The sequence below is a fragment of the Hirundo rustica genome, chromosome 5 (genome assembly GCF_015227805.2).
Source record: "Hirundo rustica isolate bHirRus1 chromosome 5, bHirRus1.pri.v3, whole genome shotgun sequence".
Classification (NCBI taxonomy): Eukaryota; Metazoa; Chordata; class Aves; order Passeriformes; family Hirundinidae; genus Hirundo; species Hirundo rustica.
This window is the reverse complement of record NC_053454.1, coordinates 62363141-62386437: the sequence shown is the minus strand read 5'-3', so window position 1 is coordinate 62386437 and position 23297 is coordinate 62363141. Positions and strand designations below refer to the sequence as shown.

Below are 23297 nucleotides of genomic sequence, written 5' to 3'. Positions count from 1 at the left end.
TCCCATCCACCTAGGAAAAGAGGGGAGTTTAAAGGTCTGATAATAATAAATTAAAAGTGCTGCTACTAAACAGGAATACTGCAGGAGTGCCCTGCAGCCCTCTGGGAGGAATTCTCCATACACCATTTCCAAGAACCATCAGCAAGCTCTTCCCCTCCAGCCCTGACAGTTGGTCCCTTATCTTGCACTTTTCCCCTCTGTGCTCTTGCTATCTTCAGTCTCATCACTGCTATTCCCTCTCCATTCAATCCTGCCCCACCAGAAGACTTAGTCAAATAGAAGTGAAACCTTGTGGAGAATTCCAGTTTCACATTTAATTTTCTTTTTTTTTCAGATTCTGGTCTCCCATTAAATACCTTAAAGCCATTAAAATCACCATCCTGACTTGTGAACTACACAACTTGAACACTTATCTGCAAGCAACGAGATGTACCACATATATTCTTACTTCTTCTTCTGAAGATTCTGCTAAAAAATAAAAAAAGCCTAAATTCAGTTTAGTGTGTATTTATACATGTAAATTTCCTTCCAGACTCCTCAATGGCAGATTTCCTGCCATCCCTACCCACTTGAAAATAACAGATTATTCTCCTCTATTTTGATACAGCTTGATGGACTAAAAAGAGGCCTAGAGAGGTTTATGTAGCATTTACCACCTTTATTATTTATAGTCTCATAAAAAGCAAATGGAAGAATTAGAGATACACAACTGAAATTCTCAAGCATTTTATTTTATAACCTAGTGTATAAAACATACAAAACCAAAACAAAACAAAGGAAAAAAGGAAAAAACATCCCAACAAACCGGAAGTGAACTAAAGGAAGATCTCATAATACACATGTTCCAAAAAGCTTTACCTAAGGGCTCAGAAGCAGTAAACATTCAGCCTATTAAAAATGGGATTCAGAACCAAATCTTCACACTTGCAGCCTGCAGAGTTATGGATCCAAGGGCCGGGGTTTAGTTGCTGTAAGCAGTGGTGGTTGTGAGGGCTGGTTTTCATTGTTTCATTTGGAATACCTGCAGTTCACTTCCAAGCTCACCAGCAACCCTGGTCAGTTGTCATTAGTGAATCGAATGTGTTTGCTTGTCTGTTGAGTCTTCTCGAGTCGCATCCTTTCAGCTTTGGCAATCAACTGCAAGCAGGAAAAATGATGTGGAAATTTAGAGGAAAACCATGTTGTTAGGATTTGACCTTACAGTCATGGATATGTTCTATCCCTCCTTCCTCCCAACATGGTTAAGACATCAGAATTGCAATTTCAAAATTCTAAAATACACATTCCTCATACAGGAAGTTAAAGAACTCTATCCTTTTATTAGATTCTTTTTGCTCTTGATGTAGGAAAAACAAGCTTAAACCACAAAAAAGAAAAAGTGCTTTATGAATATTGTGGAATTTCCAATAGGAAAAATCCCCACATATCCCCAAGCACACCGCAGAAACTCCACATGAACCTGATTTTTCAAGAAAAACCACAGAAGCACAGAAAAACCACACACTGAGACCACAAAAAACACACACAAAATAAAAAACCCTGATAAAACCCCACACATGAACAAATACGCAAACACACGGAAAACACTCACAAAACCCACGTGCCACAAAGAAACCCCAAACCCAGGCAAAAACGTTCACACTGAAACCACAAACTCACATAAGAACACGCACAGAAACCACAAAACCCCTAAAACCCACACAAGAACATAAAGAAACCACAAACTCCGCACAACAGCACAAGAATGCACCCAAAAACACACACACAAACCCCAAAAACCCCACAAACCACCACACCTAAAGGGACATAAAACCCCCACAGAATCCAACACGTGAACACACTCAGAGGCACATACAGAACCCAGAACTGCCCCCACAAACCCACCAGCCTCCCTAAAATTAACAGAAAAAGCCCAAAGCCACCAAAAGCAACCCCTGAAAATATCCAACCTGCCAAAAAAAGACCCAAATGAAAAAAACCTACCAAAACTCTCGCAAGCCTCTCAAAGCAACCCCAAAGCCCTAGTACATGAAGACAACTAAAAGTACATATAAAACCCCCAAATCCCACAAAAACCAACAGTCAAAGGCATGCACAGAACCCACAAAACCCATCACAACATACACAAAACCACACATACAGGAACTACAAACCAACACGAGAAACAACACGAAAACGCACATAGCACAAAAATACACATAAAAACACCAGGAAAAAAAAAAGGGGGGGAAAAACTCCCCACAACCCAAAAAGCCAAATCATCACCCCCTCAAAATCCAAAAAACCCCAAAACAACAACAAAAAAAAAACCCAAACAAAAACCCACAGCAACTTCTCTGCAGGGCACTACTCAACCATATTAGCTGGTGTTATGGGGAAGGTTTACTTGCACCCCAGCCAGTCCAGTGTACCAGATCTGAATGATTTCACACACAAATCAAATTATTTATTACTTCTGCATACAACCAAATCGTGCACACAGCATGGAGGTGCACGTTGTGCTGCTGCACTCGCTGTGGCAGGCAAGATTTGTGGCTTTCCCAACCAGTTTCCAGCAATAAAACTGACCTAAAGATGGCTAACTTTAATTCTCTGGTGCCCCCCCAAAAAAACAGTTTAAAACAGTTCAACCCTAAGAGGAAGCAGAGTACAGTGGTTTACTCCTTCAGCATGTGGGATGGAGAATGACAAACACGGGAAGGGAAGCTCGAAGGTATGAGCTGCCCGGTTCATATTGCTGAGTGTCTCCATTCCACTGGCCCAGAATTTGCAAGAGGCCTCAAGGATTTCCATCTCTAGCTCATCAACCTAGTAGCGGCATCTAGGTGTAAGCACACTGCTACTCCCGAATCCAAACAGGGATCCAGCCATTCCACAGACAGCAGGGTCACAGAACCAGGGAAGGCTGTTCTGGAGTGGGAGCTGCCCAGTCTTGGAAGGACACAGCCCCCGAGCCCCAGGCATCAGCAGGAGAGCGGGCTGTGCCCAGACATTCCCACCGGCCTCCTCTTCCACTGCAAATTATTCCGCCCTTCACAAATGCTCAATTCGCACTCCCTCGCCAAATGCCTTTCACTTCTACCACTCCTCCCACCCGCTTAAACTTCCTCCTTCCCCCTGGGGAAGGGGGTCCAAGGTGCAAACGAGGTTCAGCTGCACCTCCCCCCAGGAGATGAGGATCCAAGGGGGAAGCTCGCAGGCACTTGGCTTTGGCAACGGGAGACTCCAACGGGTCTGCAGTTTAAGGCTACAGACCGATGAATTGCTTTAGGTCTGAATAAAGCGGCACTGCCCTAAAAAGCAGTTCTGGCTGGAAGTTTTCCATCTGTATCGGTAAATCAGGGAGGTGGATTTACCAGGCCGTTGAAGGGACAAAGGGAAGACGGACTGGGCAGGGATAGCGGAGGGGAGCAGAGAGCTGCCAATCCACCGGGCCTGGGGGAAAGAGCCTGGATACCTTTTTCTCTCCAAAGGATGGCCAGGCCTTTCCTGAGGAACCTTGGGATAGCCTATCTCTTTTGGACATCTGGTTTATCACAGATGCCAGAGCAAGTAAAATCTCTAGCACTTGCTTTGGTTTTGGGCACTGCAGCAGCCATCTGCTGCAGTGATCCTTTATCCTGAGGAAAGCCAAGCAGGCCGGGACTTTTTAGAAAACATGGAAAAGGGGAATCTCAAACTGCCTACACTCAAACGCTGTGTGCTGTCTGTGATGGGATGCAGTCCATGCATTTCAACACTGATTCAAAGAAAATATAAGATGCCTTAATTCCGAGCATAAAGCAGCTAACAGGCAAAAAGCCCCACTTCAAAATCTTTTAAGGGATTTCAAAATGTTACTAACACATTAGACCTTGGCAAGAAAGGCACACCAATGGGACGTTTTACTGAAGATGTTTAATTATGAATTATTGTATTACTTTTCTTCTACCTTTGAGACCTTCAAAGGAAATCACCTTGGAAGTACAAAGGAAAACTTTTCAAATGGGAAAATATTAAATGAACAGAAAAACGTGGGGTTTTTATCGGCAGTCTATATTTCAGGAATACATCTTGTCAAAAAGTAAAGAAGGGGTTAAGACTTACTGACTGCAGAGGCATTCTTGTCTTGATGTTTTGCTTACCAGCGTTAGCATTTAAATAGAATCCCCTGGCTTTGAAGTTCACACCTCCCTGTGTGGCAAGGTGCTGGGCAGCGGGAAGGAGCAGGAGTTTGCATCCTTGTGCTGCCATTGTTAGGCAGAACCGAGACAGTTTGTATTTGCAAGCCTAGATGAGGTACATTACTGCCCAATTTATACCAGCTTGGTCAACAAATACCAGTCTTCAAAAGATGAAGAAGAGAAACTTGAGAGCAAGGGCTCCTACAGTCAAAATTAAAGTCAAAGGACTCACTGCCACCTTTGGTTTAAAAAAGTAAAAGTACATTAAAAAAAGCCAAACCTGGCAACAATCAGAAAAACGTTCTAAAGCTGTGGTTTTCAAATTGCCTTTCTGCTTATATTAAAGAATAATGGATCGAATAAATGTCGTTTCTAGGCTTTTGAGAAAATTAAATTAGACCTTTGGGCAAATTCTTTATGCACATCTTTGTTAAAAAAACCCTCAACTTATTTGTCTGCGGGATCTCTGAAAGAACATTCACACAAACAGGATAAAAGACATGCAAAATATGCCTTGTACAAGATAAGGTTTTGACCTGTACGACTGCTGTTCCTTTTGGTCAATGAAATCTTTATTTTCTGTTTTATATGGGACAATATTTTTTTCCTAGCATCCAGGAAACAAGGAGTCTCCAAAGTCAACAACAAATAATTAAGGTCAGATGATTCTGAAGTTTTGCAAGCCACAGCAAAAAAAAAAAAAAAAAAAATCAGCCTAAAGCCAACTCAGAAACCTTATCTGGAGTGTGTGTGAAGCAAACCTGGCAATAAAACGTCTGTGAAATACTCTCTGGCTCCTCTCTGTCAAGTCAGGGATCTGACTGGCTTAATCGAGGAACCCTTCATGCCTGGAAGGATCTGCTGGGGCTGGAGTAGAGCCTGCAGCCTGCAAGTTCATTGCAACACTCCCTCAAAGCTGCAGCCCAACAAGCACAGGAGAAGGCTGCAATTTCCCAGTTTGGAACTGGAAGCTGTACAGCCATGGATGCTTGCAGCAGCACCCAGATTTGGCTGGGTCAGAGTGGTCACTCTGGTGCACGGGCTCCTGACTCTGGGAACACAGCAGCATTTGCCACAGCACTGATGAAAATGTGGTAATTGTGAGGGAAATCAGATTCATTCTCAAGAAAATTATTTTCTATGTCATACTAGAGATTTAAGAGTGCAGCACTAGACTTGATTTCACTAGAGCACATCAAGACTACTTAACTTATTAATGAGCTCATCCAGACAGGGTCTCAAAAGAAATCCAGCTTACAAATTAAGTTCAGGCCTTTAGTCACGGACTTAACTTTCTCCAATTGTCCCTGTAATGACAAGCCTTGAACTTGTCAGCTGGAACAGGACAGCCACACTCTCTACTCTGTGGCTGTAAAACCCTGCTGCCAAGTCACTAGGAAGTGATTTAACAGAACTAAACACACAGGGTGTATCAAAACACGTGGAGCACGGGTCATGTTTTCAACCGTGGCTGTAGAGGAAAAAGCCGTGATTGGCAGGTTACCTTCTCAGTGCCCCGCTTCTTCTCTCGAGGCTGGTTCAGCTTCGCTTGTCTGTCCACCAAAATCTTCTGCCAGTAACGTTGTTCATGGTCACCTTGGGGGAAAATTGACATTGAGGAATGGCAATAAACATAGCTCCCGTGGATGAAATCTTTTCTAAGGTGAACACTGATGAAAACACCTGTAAGGGAAACCCAACAAGTACTTCCCCAGTAGTCTTACATTTCCTATCCACAGAAGCCATTTACAATTGCTGGCTACCTGTCATCAGCAAAAAGAGCTGAGTTTTAGCTGAAGTTTCACCACAGCACACCCAGGCCCCTTTGATTTACTGATGCACTCAACCTCTGACACATTGAAACAACTACCAAACAGGAGGGGAGGGGGGAAAGTAATTACTGTAAGAACAACTGGGACTATTTTGTTTCATCAAAACCGTTGCCTGGGGACTTCATGAGCTGTCAGGAATATTTGAACGAGGGCAACAACACAAAAGCAAAAAATGCTGCGGCTTTTCTCAGCAGCTGCTTTGCAGGGAAGCAGCAGTTTGCCACCGTTCCTTCTGGTTTCTGATGTAATTATCACAATGGGAATTCCGTGGTATCATTTTGCATTGTCTCAGGGCTCATCTTCAGCCACAGGGAAGTTTCTGAAGGATCCCAGAAAAGATTTCTGAAAAAGTTAACATCTAAACATGATCACAGATGCTTAGCATCTTGCCAGATGCCAAGCTGAAGATACTTAAAGTCAAATCCTGAAAGGAGTAAAATACTACTGGGAAATCTTTAGTCCCTGCTACAGAGAGCATTAAAGATTCTTTCCTTTTCATCTCTCCCCTTCTGCCACCAAGAAAAACAAAAATCCTTACTGTGAGTCCCTTGTGCATTCCTGGAAAGCTTTTCCATTCTCATTTCAATGAGCCAGTTAGAGAAAAAATAAATCTTAAGACTATGAATGGAATGCTCTTACAATGTAGTACTTACTCCTAATCTCCTACTACACTCTTATGTAAGGATACAAAACCAGAGACAGACACTGAACACAAAATTTGAGGTTATATCTGGATCTCTGGAACACAGAGCACACAGGAGACAAATCAATCTCCAAATGACATTAGCAGCACTCACTGAGTCTCAAACTTCAATTAACTTTGATATGATCGTGAAGGTTAATGCTTCCATCAAAGCTTCTCCTCCCGCAATCCTTAACTGGCCTCTACATCCCTGCACCCACGAGAGACCGGCTCCTAAATGAGGATTTAGGCAGGATTGGGGTAAAATATTTAAATACAGATGAGGCAGTCTCATACTGATTGTTTGCCCAGTGTTTTTTTCCACGCATATTTACAATTTTCGGTGCATCTCTCAAATACAAAAGTTTTATGAATATACCAAGTTTGTCAGATTTCCTCTTTTTTCCATCCCTCAATCCCACAAAGAGGCTTCTCCACACTTGGCAAGCTAATAGAGTCTAGTACAAGATACAAATTTACAACAGCGCAGTAAATTCAGAAAGAAATAACACACATTAAAATGAAGTTGAAAACTAGAGCCCTAAGGAGCCCTTCTTATTCTGGCCTAAATTATTCAACTTCCTGAAAAATAGAGATCCATTAGTAGGTAAGTGCTAAACCCAGTTTAAGTATATCCATGCTGTTAGCTCCTTGCCAAGTCATTTCACACATATGCTCAGTATTTTCAAGAAAGTCTTCATTTAAAATTCTTTTGCATTATCAGAGTGTTCTATTCATAAAGCTGAAATGTGAATTAAGTTCTGTAGTCCTTTGCCACTGAAAGTGAAGCAAATCCATCTAAAAAGAACAGAAATAAGTTTGTAATAGCAAGCAAAAAATCATCATTTTGCTCTGAATGGTGGCATAAAATCCCTTTTAGTTTTATCAGTTTCACAGTAGTTGCAAAATGAGAAGACTCTCAGAAAAAAACCCCAACTAAACATTATGCAATCTTTTTCTCCTGAGATATCTAAATATATCCATAAATTCACCAGGAACGAGCCCTTTCCCAGTAATTAAGGCTTCTCCTGTACTTCCATGAAAAAAAAGAAGTCTTACCAGTGAGAACTTCGAATTTCCAGTTGTTTTTGATCTGTATTTCTTTGTATGATTTCATGACAGTCTGTGCATCCTCAGGAGTCTTAAAACGGACGTGACATTCGGTGTCTCCCTCCAGCATGTCAACATAAGCCACCTCAGCCAGCACTGCCAGAGCATCCTGTCAGAGCATGAGACAACACACACCATAAATCAGCCTTCAAAAAGAGAACTTTAAAAGAGGGACTTTTGACCATTCCATTTGGAGGTCATTAACATTTTCAAAAAGGTCATGAAGTAGGAGGCAGTAACTGAACTTTGTCATTTAATCGATCAATCTCTTGTCAAAGAGTTTTGAATTAACATTTTTTTTCCTAAGAAGGTTATAAGTGAATTCTGATTTAAGAGCCTGCAACATCTACCCATCTATCTCTCATCCTGCCATTAACAATTTAAAGCAGAAATTCCTGGAAATGTTATGGTATCATTTTATTAATGGAGCATCATCCATTTATTTCAACACTGTATCTGATTTTTTTCAAAATAAAAACTGTGTACCACAACGTTGATAGATCTCAGCCTAACAGAAAAATTACCAAACTTGATTCTACACATTAAATGTATAAAAGCAAGCTCATGCATGGCAGATTACTTGAGAAAGGAGCAGTAGTAAAACAACTTTATGAAGTGACTTCTGCCTGAAAATTTTCACTGACAGCTGAAGGGAGAAGAGTCACAAATGCTCTTGCAGATGAAGTACTTCACTTGTAATTCCCGCTGTTAGGGAAATTAAGTAGGGCCACACATTCCTAGTCAATTTTGTTCACAGCAGGAAGCTCAAGTAAGATGCTTCTATTCAGGAATCACACATTGCTTTTAACCCTCCACTACCAAGGGCAGCCTTAAAACAAAACAAAAATTAAGTGGCAACACTGTTAAGATCATTTGAGAGCCAACAAAAGCTACTTTCCAGCCTTATTCTGTTATCCCAAAGTCATCATTTTGCGGAAAAATAAAACAAACCAAAGAGTTCGCTGGAGCTGGCAAAAGTTAGTTGCTTTGAGGAGCACCTTAAGGGTGAAAAGCAGTGAAGTGTAAAATTAAAACATCAAAATAATATTGAAACTACACTGCAAAGACCTTTCCAAGTTGTGTGGCATGTGTAATTGCTTCCATACATCGAGAAATGCAGGTCAGTTCTGGAAGTCTGGGGGAAAAAACAGGCCTGGAAGCAATGCTTAGCCACAGTTTGCTGCAGCTGATAAGCTCAGTAACACAGCAAAGCCAGGTCTGGTTGCATTTCTGCCTTCCACAAAGTCAGGCAACTAGTATGGCCAGAAAAAAAACCAAAAAAAACCCAAAAAAACAAAAAAGAGAATTTTAGTTTTCTGCTCTTTAAATACTAAGCTTTCCTGCTGCCCACAGCATATCAAGGTGTGACACAAACTCAACCCGGTAAGGTGTATCTGCAGTCACAGAGGCCCTCAAAGGTTACAGGCACAACTTGTACCACACTGCCTCTGTGCCTCCAGCACTCAGGCAGCTGCCTTCAAACACACCGAGAAAGATTAGGCTGATGAAGCTGACACCCCACCACCAGTGAGATGAGGGGTTTCAGGGAGAGAGTCTCTCATGTTGCTTTGGTTCACGTTCACACCAAGCCTCGCACACTTGCAAGCGGCCGGTTACTCGAAATGGCCTCACTAGTTCCAAATGTTTGATAAACAGTATCAGAGCTTGAATTTTAAACCATTCCCTCATTGTCCTGAGTGGCCTGGATATGTCCACCAACCTGAGCTGAAGCTGTTCAGATTCTTTCCAGCTGTTTCTCATCCTAAAGTGCAATTTGGTAAAAAAAAAAAAATCCTGCATAACATTAAGGGAAAATTCAGGATCTGGAAAAAGCCTGTTATTTCCTTTGGAAAACTCTTAATATTTCCATTTCAAGAGGATGCAGCTTAAAACTGGTATTTTTCTTATAAAGAAATAATGTGTGTAACTTTTGGGTTGTGTCATCACATAAAACTGAAGGCATCAAACCACTTTTTAAAATCCAGAACGAGCACATGCATTAGGAAAAAAAGACACTGAATCAACAAGTTCCACTGCTGTCACTCTCCCCGAAATGGAGTTTTTGTCATTGTAAAATTCTTTCTGAAATAAAGAAAATTGGTTTCTCATGCAGAGAGCATTTACCTGCCCCCAAATTCCCGTTAATGATAAAAAACACCATAAATTTTTAAAAATCCCCACAGGTATACTTTTATAGCTCTCTTGTCAGGATGACTGGCACAGTGACAAATGCAGAACACTGAAGCAGTCGCCAGGTCCTTTTTTTAAACTGGAAAGCACTAGAGCATTGCTTATTCTCCTCAATATTTTCATTATAAACTTGACATTGCTCCAAGCACACTAAAGGCTTGGTTTTACTTTGAAACATCCTCCTTCAGCCTATTATGACGGCGAAAAATCTGCCACTAACAGATACTAAAGAAGAATTTGTACTCAGCTACTGGCCAAATAGATTAAAAAAAAAAAAAAATCAGTGAGACTGGCTGAAATGGTATTCCATATTCAAACATTTTGGGGGCAGGGTAAGAGGAAAGGCTAACAGCTACCCTGAGGTTACAAAGGCATTACCTTGATCTGCTTCCTGCCCGGCAGGGGCTCGGTGCTAATGATCTTCACAATTACTCCGCTGACAAACTGAGGCCCCATTGTGTTGGCCTTGGCGGGAGGGGCACAATCTTCACCGGCGGCTGATCAAGTTAAAAACGGGGAGGAACAGAAAAAAGTTTTTACATTTATTAGGTTTAAAAAAATTGAGACATTATGAAAGCGCAGAAGTAACAATGTAAACAAGCATCGGGTATTGCTACTGCAGATTGTGGTTTATTAAACGAAAGATTGTGCATAGGTTCAAGTCAATTTTAGTAAAAGAAGCAGTTTCAAGAGAAAGTCTTAGAGAAATTTTTACAGTCCATAGGGTCCTTCCTGTAAAGACATTTTATATTGTACCAATAGTAACCCCGCAGTTTTAGAGTGATTAAAAACACGCAGAGGGCCACTGGAACATCAGTGTATTTGGAGAAAATAAATAAATAAATAAATAAATAAATAAATAAATTCTAAACCTGAAAAAAAATTAGAAATTTAACTACGAAGATATAATTTCAAAGCACCTCTTATCCACAGAGCTGATAAAGCCCAATTTCAAGCTGTTTTGTTGGTTTTTTTTAATACCTCTGGTACAGTTAAACCCAAGCTGCAGCAGAAAGAAAGCTGATTGCTGATTTACCTCTCTGAGGCCTAAATATACCTGTAAGCCTGGGAAGTGCTACTGAAATATGCTGAAATCACTTCAGTGTTTAATTATATAACTCCTTAGTCCCAAATCCACCCAAATAGAGGGAGTGGGTTACTTTTACTATCTGACATTTTGAGAAACAGCAGCATTTTGCAAAATAAAACCTTGTGGCAGTGTTTCTGCAAGATCAGGGTCTTGCACCACTTCTGTTTGCATACAAGAAACATGAAGAAAACAATTCAAAAACCCAGGATTACTTTTGTCATTTTCAGATTTCTGCACACTGGATTCCGTCTCCATTTCTCCCACGGGCTCAGGTTTGATTTGAGACATCGTCTTCTTCAAGGAGGCCATACTGGCTTTCTGCAGGGCCAAATATTCTTGCTTCAAACCCATCCATTCAGTCCTAAAAGCAGCAACACAGGCACAGGACGTCAGTTGCAAACAAGAAACTGATGTTTAGGAACTTAGTGTAATTTAACATGTTACAAACAGCTTTAGGTGGACTTGGTGAGCCAGTGCAGGCCATTCTGCCACTGGAGATCTCGCTCGCACTTCGGTTAAATTCAATTTTATCCCTAACCCAATTTCCCATGACTTTGCTTCAGAGAGGTCCAACTTTAAGCTATAATTTCAAAAGAGTGGCTTTCAAATTTGCTTTAAATATTCAGACAGCATAGGGAAGAGTTTGGTAAACTCCAGTGTTTTCCACTGGAGCTACACAGAGCAAAGGCACCAAATTCAGAGTTAGCTCAGAGACGGTGAAATCTCAATTCACTGAATTAGTTCAGTGAACCCACTCCTGTGTCACTACATTAAGAATCAGTCATTCATTTTCTAGAAGAAAAATCATTGATGGAAAATCAACAACTGGTTAAACTCACCAAAAACCTACCGAGATAAGGACATTCCTCACTATTCAAATGCATTTTGGTTAAAAAATACCCCCCCATGGAAGCAATTTATATATTTACATACATTTAACATGGAGATGTTTCTGCAAACAGCGAGAGCTTTGCTCCACAGCAACACAATGCCCGCAGTGCCACTGTGAGAACGACTCATTGTTACCCTAATCTGTGCTATCAAACAAGCTGATAGAGGATTTTTAAAGAGGAGGATATCTTGTGGTAATGGTTTTAGCTGTTAACAGTGACAACTGTATACTTCAAAAAAGCATCCAGACTCACCCAGGATCATACATTCTCAACAGAGCAAAGGCATTAAAATAACAAAAGACTCACGTAATGATTCTTGGGAGATAAAAAGGCAACACCATCCCATAGCAAGGTTTGGTATAAATACAAGCTGAAGGAGTAACTTTGTGAAGGAAGAGAAGATCTGGGAGAATGAGTCAGGCAAGTATTTGCAATGCTTATACTCTTTAAACATTTTACTCCTTTGCTACAATTCAATAACTTTTAACCAAAACTCTTGTTTGTTGCAGTTTGCTCAGAACGCCGATGGCGGAGGACCAGCTGCGTTGATAACCTTTTTTTTGTTTGTTTGTTTACGTGGACCCCTTTTACTTTAACATGGAGGTGCTTTCTGTGATTTAGAAAAAGTAAGTGCTTCCATGTTTTAGTAGAGGTGAATCCTGATCGCAATCCTGAAACGCCATCCGGGATTATATATATTTGGTTTTTTGGCCTGCACTTCTTCAGTTGGAAGATTTTTGGATCTTGAAGAGTCTCAGATCCGGGAAAAAGAAGTTCAGCCGTGAGCAGATCTTTTCCAAGAGCTACAATTTAAGTGACTAAAGTTCATTTGAAGCGATTTTTTTATTCTAAAGGTCTCCCTTTGCTTTAACATGGAGGTACCTGCTGCCTAAAAAAGTAAGTGCTTCCATGTTTCAGTGGCGGTGGATCCTAATCTTCCAAGGCTTCTTAAAAGGAAATGTGCATGTATGTTTTTTTTATTACTGCGTTTTTGTTTTAATTTTATGTAGTATCCCCCCTGAAGGACCCCCACAACTTCAATGTGGACGTGCTTGCTTTGGATCACAATAGTAAGTGCTTCCATGTTTTAGTGGTGGTGAATCCTTTTAACCTCAACACTTGCCTCTAGAAATGCATCAAATGATGAAAAGATCTGTTTCTACATAAAGCACAATTCTGCAGCACAAGGCGGCGAGGACCCCCTCTACTTTAACATGGAGGTACTTGCTGGATGCCTAAAAAGTAAGTGCTTCCATGTTTTAGTTGTGGTGAATCCTAAAAGCCCAACCCTTGGATTATAAGGTTGCAGAACCCACCAAGCAATGAAGACTCAAACTCTGGTATTTCAATCTTCTTGCTACAGGCTAATACTGTTGCTAATATGCAACTCTGTTGTATAAAAATTGGAATTGCACTTTAGCAATGGTGATGGACTGTGAGACATACCAAGACTCCAGGAATAAATAATTTTCAAAGGTTTAAAATACGGTGATTTTTTTTTTTTTTTAAGCAATAAAATGTCAATAAAGTATACAAAAATGCGACTTAAAACTTTTCCTACACGTGACAACAGCATACTTCAAGAAAACCTGAACATCTAAACATTTTACAAACATTAAAAATGTGCTACCACAAAGCAACAATGTCAACACTATCCCCGAGGCGTATAACAAAACTTTAGAAGGCCCAACACAGAATGAGATTAAAACTGCAGATGAAACTTAGGGATTTATTTCATAATTGTAGTTGTGGCAGCTGGAAAAACTTGGGGGGGATTTTGTTACCACTGGTCTCTCATGAGGTCCCTTTATAAAGCCAGGCAGCTATTTCCCACCAGTATTGAGAAAAAAAAAAAATTAAATAATTCAATATCACCTACTTGGAGAGTACCCTGAGGGGAATGACCTCTTCACCCATTTTGTGTCTTTCTTTGTGTTTTTTCTTGTGCTTCCTCTTAGATTTGGAAAGAGAGGTGTCTTTTTTGTCTTTGTCTTCTTCTGTAGAAACTTCTACATTAAAACAGTTTAAATGAAAGAAAACACCTAATTCAAACACGGATAGTTGAATGCTATTACAATAAAAAACATTCAAGGTCTGGTTCTTTGTATTAACTACTTCTAGACCATTTCACTGACCACTTAAATTTACTTGGCTTCTCACACTTAATCTCATTTCAATGCAGCTTTTCTTATCTCATGGAACAAACGGGTCATTACCTATTCCCTTTTGTATTTTAATTTATTTATCTAGATTCCTGTGCTGTCTCCATTTGCCCAGGCTGCATGTTTAACCCATATTTTACTTCAAGTTCTATTGATATAAACTTCTTTGAACTATTTGACTTCTGATTAGATTTCCCCACTTTGGTGTTGCAAGTTCTTCCCCGTTCCCCTTGTAGCTCATCTCCTTAGGGTTTCTCCATACCGGGTTTAATTTTAACTGCAGGGCACACCAATATGTGCCCAAGCTGATTTAATGCTTCCACCATATCCAGCCCATCACTCCTCCTCCTTAAGGGATATCTACCACTCCATTTCATTCATGCATAAAAATCAAGAGGCAAGAAATTTTACCATTGGAATCTTTTGGAGCTTCTGTTGTTTCCTCCTTTACTGTTTCAACTTCATCATTTTCAGCAGTTTTCTTAACTTGTGGAGCTGACGTCTCACCATCTCCTGAGGTGGTTCTTTTTCTCTTCCCTGGCCTGCTTTCCCAGGTTACCTCTGAGCTCCCTGTTTTGTCCCATTTCCTCTTCTCCCTTTTGGAGGGCTGCTTGGGAGTCTCAGTTCCCTCCATCTCAGAACTCTCTGACGGAGTCCTGTGTCTCTTAGACTTGGGTACTGGCTCCAATGTAGCGTCAGTGTTTGATTCCTTGGGCTCTGCAGCTGCCTGCACACTGCTCTCTTTCTTGATTTTGGATTTCTTCTTTTTCTTCTTTTTCTTCTCTTCTGGATTAAAAACACAATATTTAAAACTGCCCACAATTAAACATTAGATTATTTACTTAAGATAAACAATCAAAGCAGCACATATCATGATAAAGTGGGTTGTCAACCTATGGAAGAGATGCAAGATATGGACACTGTTTTTCCTGGGTGTTTTAAGAAGACAACAAAGTGCAAAGCAGGATTTGAAAACCATTGGTTTGATCAAATTTTTTGGTTTCCACTTGCTGGTCTAACAAAAGAACTGGTGATAATTGTGAGGAATACTAATGTGATTTACCATTAGTCTCAGAAAAAGGATGGGAGGGTGCCTGAAATCTGGGAAATTATATCACACCACCAGTAACGAGGGAAAATGCTTTAGTGATGAAGCTGTAATATAAATCTGTGATACTGGTTAGTAAATGTCAGTAGATTTTTCATACTTAAGTCCATGCTGGCCAAATGCAGCAATGTGAATTGTTTTTATTAAAAGCTTTTAAGACACATGAAATTAAACTGCAGTAACGCAGCAGGTGAGAATTTTTTACAGAAGCTGAGGCACAAACTGAACCCAGTAACTAAATAACTTCCTTGATCCAATAATTTAGTAACATTTACCTACTACAGTGTTGTCACTTGAATTCAGCATAGGAACTGGTTTATTCTTGACTGTTTTGGGGAAAATCCCAGGTTTCCGTGGCGCTTCCTCTGGTGGATTATTCAAAAACTAAAAGAAGGAAATTGAGAACCACATAACACTACAAAATCATACTTTCTTTAAAGACTCTGCATTCAAGTTAAAACCAGCGATCCTCATCGCATTTCAATACATAAATACTTTCAAATCACATTGACTTACAAAAAAACCAGCAGACATTAAATTTCTAAGTCTTGAGGTTATTAATAGAATTAAATCTTTAAAGAATTGTGGCACTGATTATAGATCTGGGGGCAGGAAAGAGGAGCTAACTCCTGTTAAATGAAGCTTTTAAATGGTTGTATTTTCAGAATTCCTCTAAGATTCAGTGGGTGACCTAGGAAAGAGCACACCATGCTCTTTCACAACGTGACACCAGGAACAGCGTCAGCAGCAGAGGCACCAGCACTCACCTCAATGGCTTTCTCTGCTTGCTCTTTAGTTTCAAATTCAACAAAAGCAAAGCCCTTTGGATCCCCAGTACTTCGATACCGGGGGATACTGACGTAAACTACATTGCCACACTTCCCGAACACCCGCTCAATCCAACTGTGATTGACATTTTTAGGAAGCAGCTCCTAAAGGAGGGAAAAAAAAAAAAAAAAAAAGAAGTTTGATGTCCAAATGTGTAGAGGCAAAAGATCCAGGTAGTAAAAACAAACCTGAGAACTGATTTCTAGTTATTCATATACCTGTAACAAATACTTAACTTAGAAGGTTATTTTCTTCACATGACAGATACCAAGACCTCACCTACAGCTGGATCTTTGCAATACAAGATCTCATGGTGAATTTAAAACCTGGAGCAAATACTGGACTGGTGTGTCCCAAACTACCCTCTGCAAAGCACAGGCAATTTTTTTTTACTGGTGGTAATGCAGGCAGGTATCACAGAAAGAATTCCTGCAGGCCCGTAAAGAGTCACTACTGACAAAATTTTGACCAGTAGCCAATATTATTTTCAAGTTTATCAGTTAGAGCTTAATTCATCAGATGAACAGAAACTTCCAGGCAGCTTCTTGGATGATGAAATTGTCTGACTTTTACTTCTAGAAAGTCCTTAATATAGTAACACCTTTTAGCAGCTTGCAGACACCGTGTCTAAGTTCAGCATTTCCCCTCCCCAATCAAACAGAAATCGTGTCACACCGATTTCTCACTAGACCCAAAGGAACACTTCAGAATCCCACTCTCAAATTCTGCCTAAACAACAACAGCGTTGGCACTACTTTTTTTTTTTTTTTTTTCTTTTTCACAAGTTACTGCACTAAAAGGCTCTCCTTGTAGGGAAACACTTACTCAGATTTTCTTTTTTCATAAACCTTGCCACCCTCAGATTATTGCACAGAAATTTAACTTGCCAACACTTGGACTACATCTACTCTCCCCAATGCCACATACCAGCTATTTACAAAACATTTAGCCACACACTTTAAGCTCTGCATAGACAATGTATCTCATGACTTCGAATATCTTATCCAAAAATGATGTAGACAAAGTATTTCGGTGTTCCAAGCAATCCCTGTAATCACGTTAGGAAAATACTACTGTCTGGCACATTGTATTTAAAAAACCAAAAGCCAACCACCTTTTCCGGGCTTTTGTTAAGGAAGGGATCATCAGAGCAATTCAGTTCCTCCTTATCTGGATGGGCTGGAATTTTGGCCATGATTATTGTGTATCATTATCACAGAAAACTCAGCGCTGTCTGGAAAATACTAACTCAGCTGCTAACAGCTACAGGTACATAGCAAAAATGGTACTTGTCATAAAAAGCAAATAGATACAAAGCAAATCCCACAGTGGCTTCAAATCCAGTAAATAAAATTGCCCAGGGTTTAAATAAGCAAAAGCTCAACCATCAGATTTCTTTCCAATCTACTGCTTTTTCACTCTGATAGGGGTGAAATACCATGGTGAGATGCAGACTTATCCCATCAGCAGAAGCTATTTTCATTTAAATTAAGCAGTCATTCCAGTATCGAGGTTGCCACAGGAGAGTGTGCTATTAGGAGGACAGTTAAAATTTTTCAGGTATAGTCTGCCTTTAAAAGAATGGTGTTTGTGTGTACAAAACCAGAGGCACTTGCAGTAACAGATCTTATAAACAGATAATGCTGTTTAAAGTGCCCTGATAAACTTGGGAGTGCAGCTAGATCCTGTTTGATGAAGCTAATTTAGTTGTTATTAGAAAACTTTAACTACATTAATGTAATGAGTAAATATTTCTTAATACCCCTGGTGCTCCTCCAATGGCATAAAAAAAGCTCAGTGAACACTGCAATAGCTCAATGCCATGAAATTGCACCTTGTCAGCCCGGGAAGCAGCACTTTGCTCGGCATTTAAAATGATTTAAGCTGGCACAAAAAAAAATCCATGCACCAAATGAAGCCCTTTCTTGCCACAACCGCTCTAAGCTCTTGCTCACCTGCCTTTGCCTAATTAATTTCTTTTACCTCTGCTGCACAATCAGCAGCAGCCAAGGAAAATCCTGATGCACACAATGGAGTTTCCATAGTTAGAACAGACAGGCAGGGGCACACACAAGTCCAGCCTTACCACATAGACAGTCCGACTGTCCACATCCTTTGGGCTCTCGCCCAGGGGCTGGCGCCTCCTGATCCTGGTTCCTTCCAAGTCCAACTGAAAGTAGGGAGAAATAAGCATTTTCCATGAGATTACTGCTTACTTCAGCACCCGGTCCGTATTTTTCTAGCACTGGCAAATACAGAAGGATGAGATGTTAAATACCTCTACAACAGATGAGTCTTTAACTGCCCGAGCGATCAGCTTCCCATCAGTAGTCAATTTTTTCATTTTGTTGAAAGAAACAAGAAGTGATATGTCAACATCTAGGGGGAAAAAAAAAAAAAAAAAGTTTGATTATGAAATCAGAAATCAGGTGATGTGTTCTACTCCACTTGTTTCCTTCTGAAACAATCTGCAAGTTCTAAGTGCTGTAACCAAGGATTCACAGAAAATTTTTACCATCAGAATTTAAGTTTTAAGTACATCTAAATTTAATTTTCTTCTGTGCCAACTTTTATCAAAAGAATTTTGTTCTTTTACTTCCCCCACTGCTAACTGTTATCTTTGAAAAGAAAGGAAGAAATCCCCCCCCTTTTCTGATGTAGTTTTACAGGACAAAATCAATTTGCATTGAAAACGTGCCTCTCCTTCAAGTACTCACTAAGTATTTGACCCAGTGCTGCCAACACAGAATCCCTGCTTGCACTTCAGTTTCAACCAGACACACCACTAAAACCTTGACAGAAAATTATGTAGCACTGGTCTTAATAAAAATTTAGACACTTCTATTATCTCTAGAAAATGTAGGGTAAGTTTTACTTCCTTATTACTTTATTAATTATTTAATGGGGCCCATAGAAAAGTCCAAACAACTACATAAAAATTCTGAAAAGACTCACAGTAACCCTATAAGCAATTAAACAATTTATTGTAGAGACAAAATTAACAAAATACCTGTGTTTACCAACACATTCGAGTGACACTTTAATTTCCACACCTATCTACCCTGCAAAACAAGTCCAGTACCTCTGAGGGCAAAATTACTCTTGTTTCTTAAAATTATACAGAAATGAGAAAAGAAGATCAGGTCTACCAAACAGTCATTCCTACCCCAGCAGATGCCCTTCCCATAGGGCTGATAGGACAGGAGAAGAGAAACAGCAAATAAAATTTTTAAAATCTAGTACCAGTTCTGCCTTCTGAGCTACTGATGCTGATTTCCAGCACGGAACCCCTGCTTTTCCCAGGAGAAGACATGCACCCCAAAATAACCTGTCACTGTTGCCAGCAATACAGGGAAGAACAAAGTGAAACTAAGTGTTTGCTGAAATATACTGAAAATAAACTTACACCCATCTCTGGACTTCTCTATTTGTTCTCGAAGAAATCTGTCTTTGTGGAGATTAACATCACCAAACCAGAAATCCACTTGCTTGGCTATATCTGCCAGCACCTGTTTAACTCTTGATCTCTTCTTCTTCTCTCTTTCCTTTTTCTGCTCGGTGCTTTCTTCTTCCATGGCTTTGTCTCTTGCTGTTTCAGTCTCCATTCCTGTCATTCTGTCAGATGAGACATAAATACAACCTTAAAACCACAAAAGTGGTTTATTTCAAGGAGTAAATGTTCTTGTTTAATTTTCTGCCCTGTTACCAGAAAAGCAAGTTACTCGCTAAAAAGAGCCTACAACTACCGAAGCTTTTGAAAAGCAGGTAGTTTCCCTCCCCATAAACACATCTTTCTAAGAACTGAAAGAAGAGACATCATTTTTTTCCCACTCCCCCTAACTCACAGCACAAACCATTAGAAAGATCATACACAAAACCCACGAGCACTACACACTTCAGAAACCGACCTTGCCTTAACTTTGATCATGGCAGATCTGGGAACGGGGAGGTTCGTTTTTAAAAATTTGTCTTTATTATGTCAAAAATGCAAACCACTCACTCAGTCAGCTACCAAGGCCCTGCCCAAGAGCAGTAAGTCAACAAAGTGTCTCTAATGGCAAACCCAGGTCCGTCAAAATTCCAAAATAGGCCCCTGGGAAATAAACACTAACTAGAAACAAGTGACTAAATGCACAGAATCATCCTGAAAAATATAAAACCGTTTTAATGCATCAATTCATCTCTTTTGTTCACGTTTCAATTCGCTGTAGCTGAGAACTGCCAGTCACCAGTGCAGTACCTCATTTCACAAAAACAAAGCAAGGCTGCCAGAAGCAGACAGCTTTTGGAAAATTAAATTAACACAAAAATTAAAGTAATTAATGTCGCAATCACCATATGAAAGACTTCTCAGCTCTCTGCCAAGGCAGCAGAGAGGGAAACGAGAGCACAGTCATCAGAGAGGAAGCCCACCTCGACAACAGGATGGCGAAATGGAAATAGTCCCCAAATTATTGTGCAAATCAGGCTTCCTCAGCCGGAGATCAGTTTCTCCCCCGCTGTGAGCTGAAGACTCAAGATAGTGAGTGAAAGGTCAGCAGTTACCTTGGAAAGATAAGCCAGGCAAAACTGCCCGGCAAGTTCAAGCTCCACTCGAGCCCTTCAGCAAGGTTTTTTTATATAATTAACCAGCGGACAATACGCTGCTCAGCCGAGGGCTGCTCTGAGGTGCTTCAGAAACGTAAAATGTCATCGTGGGCTCTCTGTAGTGCCTGAACAGCATGAAGGGACCACGCCAACATATTAGCGGGGCCCAGGACAGCACAGCTTTGTTTTAAGAAGTATTTTGAGTCACTCAGCTCTGGGACTTCCTTCCCAGAAGAGAGGCTCTCATTCAAGCTAGAAGAAAAGCAGCTTCAAGCTGCATTCCAGGCTTCCCTCTCACTTTGTGTTTTAGAACAGAAGCTTTGAGGAAATTACTTTGTACTTCAAGGTCCTCCAGAGTCAGATCAAATCTAAACTATTAATAGGCAAAAGTCCAAGTAATCAATTCAGCAATCTCCATATGCCTGGGTGTAAGGCACTCTGTATTTTTTTCACATGTCAATTCTCACGCTACCCACAATACTCTGATAAACAACTAAAATCAGAGCAAAGCAAAAGCAGGGTCAAAACTTCACACTGATAAAGCAAAGGTCTCCTCAGAAGCAATAAAATCGCAGTGCCTTTGTGTGCCAGAGTGAAACCAGAAAAGAAGGGACAATTAAACAGGGGAAGGGACTTTAGGAAAGCAAAGATAACGTAAATCAAAATACCACAGCTCCACACTCATCTATAGAAACGTCTCTAGTCTCGATAAAAATTAAAGATTTCAATGCTAACCCATATCCAACCCCAGTTTCTATTATTATCAACATCTGAAAAACATAACAAAATTCCAATGCAATACAAGGTCTGGAAGAAACAACGTGCAGATATAAAATATACTTTACTCTTTCAAGCACTGATCCGAATGTTTGTTTGCTTGGGGTATTTTAAAAATTAAAATGGGGCAATAGGGGATGAGGGAGAAAAAAGAAGAATTCAAAATACTTTATGTACTAAAAAAAGTTTTTGTATGGTCAGGGGCAGCCCTAGGCAGTTACTGCAGAATAAATGCAAGTAATTCAGAAGACCTGAAACTACTTAAAAAGACACATCTTGAAACAGTTTTACACCAATACAGACGCAGGCAGGCCTGCAGGGTGACCTTCCCGCCCTGCCCTGAAACTTTTCTCTGCGCAAAGGACAGGAGTTAATACATGGGGGCCAGCACAAATTTCTTAACCTAAAACCAGAAACTTCTGCTCTTCCCCTGCCATTTTACGCAATGAAACCAACGCATTATTTTAAAAGCACTTTTAAGGCATTTGATAGACTTCATGAAACAGGTGTGCCCACAGACAGAAAAGGCTTTGCTTCCACTTGACAGTGATGAGTGTTAAAGCTGTTCCCACACATAGGGAGGTCCCTGTGTGTGAGTTGTGCCCTTCCCTCCGTCACCTCAGGAGGTGCAACGCGGATTTATTTGTGTTCAAGACTGGACGTGGGACTTAGTGCCATGGCTCGGTTGACAAGGTGGTGATCGGTCAAAGGTTGGACTCGATCTCAGAGGTCTTTTCCAACATAAGCGATTCTGTGGTTATAATTAAAATATATGCCAGTACCGGGCTCCGATTAGGTGGATTCACCTGTATGGCGCCAAAAGGGCAGGCAGCCAAACTCCTTCACCTCACAATATCTCACCCTCAAGAAACACAACTGAATTTTAAGACCTAAGAACTTCCCTATTGTAACAACCAGGCGATTAGGGAACTGGACAAGCAGCAGAGCTGCTGGAGGGAAACAGAAGGAATAAGCACTTGGAAGCACAGTGGAGGTGGTTACAAAAACCAAGCATTCTGAGGCCCTGGCAGCTGCTTGCACTAGACCAAAACCACTGAAAATCTATGGGAGAACCTCACCTTCTTTACTCTTTAAATAAGGGGCAGACCATAACGTGAGATAGATTTTTGTAGCCCTGACTTACCCTGAGAAGCATGACCACCATATATTTACCACTGCACAGGTACTGACCACTGCAGGTGCCGCTGCTGTAGCGAATTCACAGACCTTATCGATGGAACACTTAAAAAACCAAGCACAGACTAAGCCTGAGGGAACCCAGCACGAGTCCCTCGGCCCCAACATGAGGCGTCAAAGACATGACACCGCGCAGAAGAGTCACCTGTGCAGCACTTGAGGGCAAAGCCACCTCAGCGCGCGGGGCAGTGACGAGCCCTCAGGACGGAGCCAGACGAGTCGGGAGCAGCGGGCACCGGGAGCGGAGGATGCCCAGGGGCGGGCAAAGGACGGCTCAGGGTTACAGCGCGATGCCGGCGGGGAGCGATGACCTGAGGGGACCCACGCGACCCCCCCGCCCGGGCCGCGAGGGGAGCGCGAGGGGAGCGCGAGGGGAGCGCGCGGGGGCGGGGGGGACACTTCGCGCGCGGGCGGCGGGAAAGCCGCTGGGGGGGTGCGACAGCGCCCCCTGTCTGCGCCTCCGCCGCTGCAAGCGGCAAACGCACAGCCCCTCCCCGGCCACCGACCTGCTGCCGCCGCCGCCGGGGCGACACCGCTTCGCCTCCGCCCGCTGCGTCCGCGGCTCCGGCTCTGCCTCCGTCCGCCCCAGTCCCGGCTCGACGCGCTGCCCGCTGCCCCGCTTTCCAAGGGGAAAAAATTAAAAAAAAAAAAAAAATTAAAAAAAAAAAAAAAAAGGCC

General features: G+C 41.3%; 1 protein-coding gene across 6 annotated transcripts; it reads right to left on the bottom strand.

The window, feature by feature from the left end:
• Window positions 1-643: 643 nt before the first annotated feature.
• Window positions 644-23260, bottom strand: LARP7 (La ribonucleoprotein 7, transcriptional regulator). 6 transcript variants are annotated; one of them, XM_040065327.2, is made up of 13 exons: window positions 23126-23260; window positions 19465-19673; window positions 18337-18437; window positions 18145-18228; window positions 15998-16162; window positions 15506-15614; window positions 14534-14908; window positions 13840-13969; window positions 11280-11428; window positions 10356-10474; window positions 7737-7896; window positions 5668-5759; window positions 644-1137 (listed from the first exon to the last, which is right to left on the bottom strand). In XM_040065327.2, the coding sequence occupies exons 2-13, from the start codon at window positions 19670-19672 to the stop codon at window positions 1057-1059; spliced, it is 1773 nt and encodes a 590-aa protein (XP_039921261.1). In that variant the 5' UTR covers window position 19673; window positions 23126-23260; the 3' UTR covers window positions 644-1056. The 6 variants fall into 6 exon arrangements, with proteins under 6 accessions (XP_039921261.1, XP_039921268.1, XP_039921262.1 ...); XM_040065334.2 differs by having other exon boundaries at window positions 14534-14905; XM_040065328.2 differs by lacking the exon at window positions 23126-23260 and adding an exon at window positions 22765-22914.
• Between the last annotated feature and the right edge of the window lie 37 nt (window positions 23261-23297).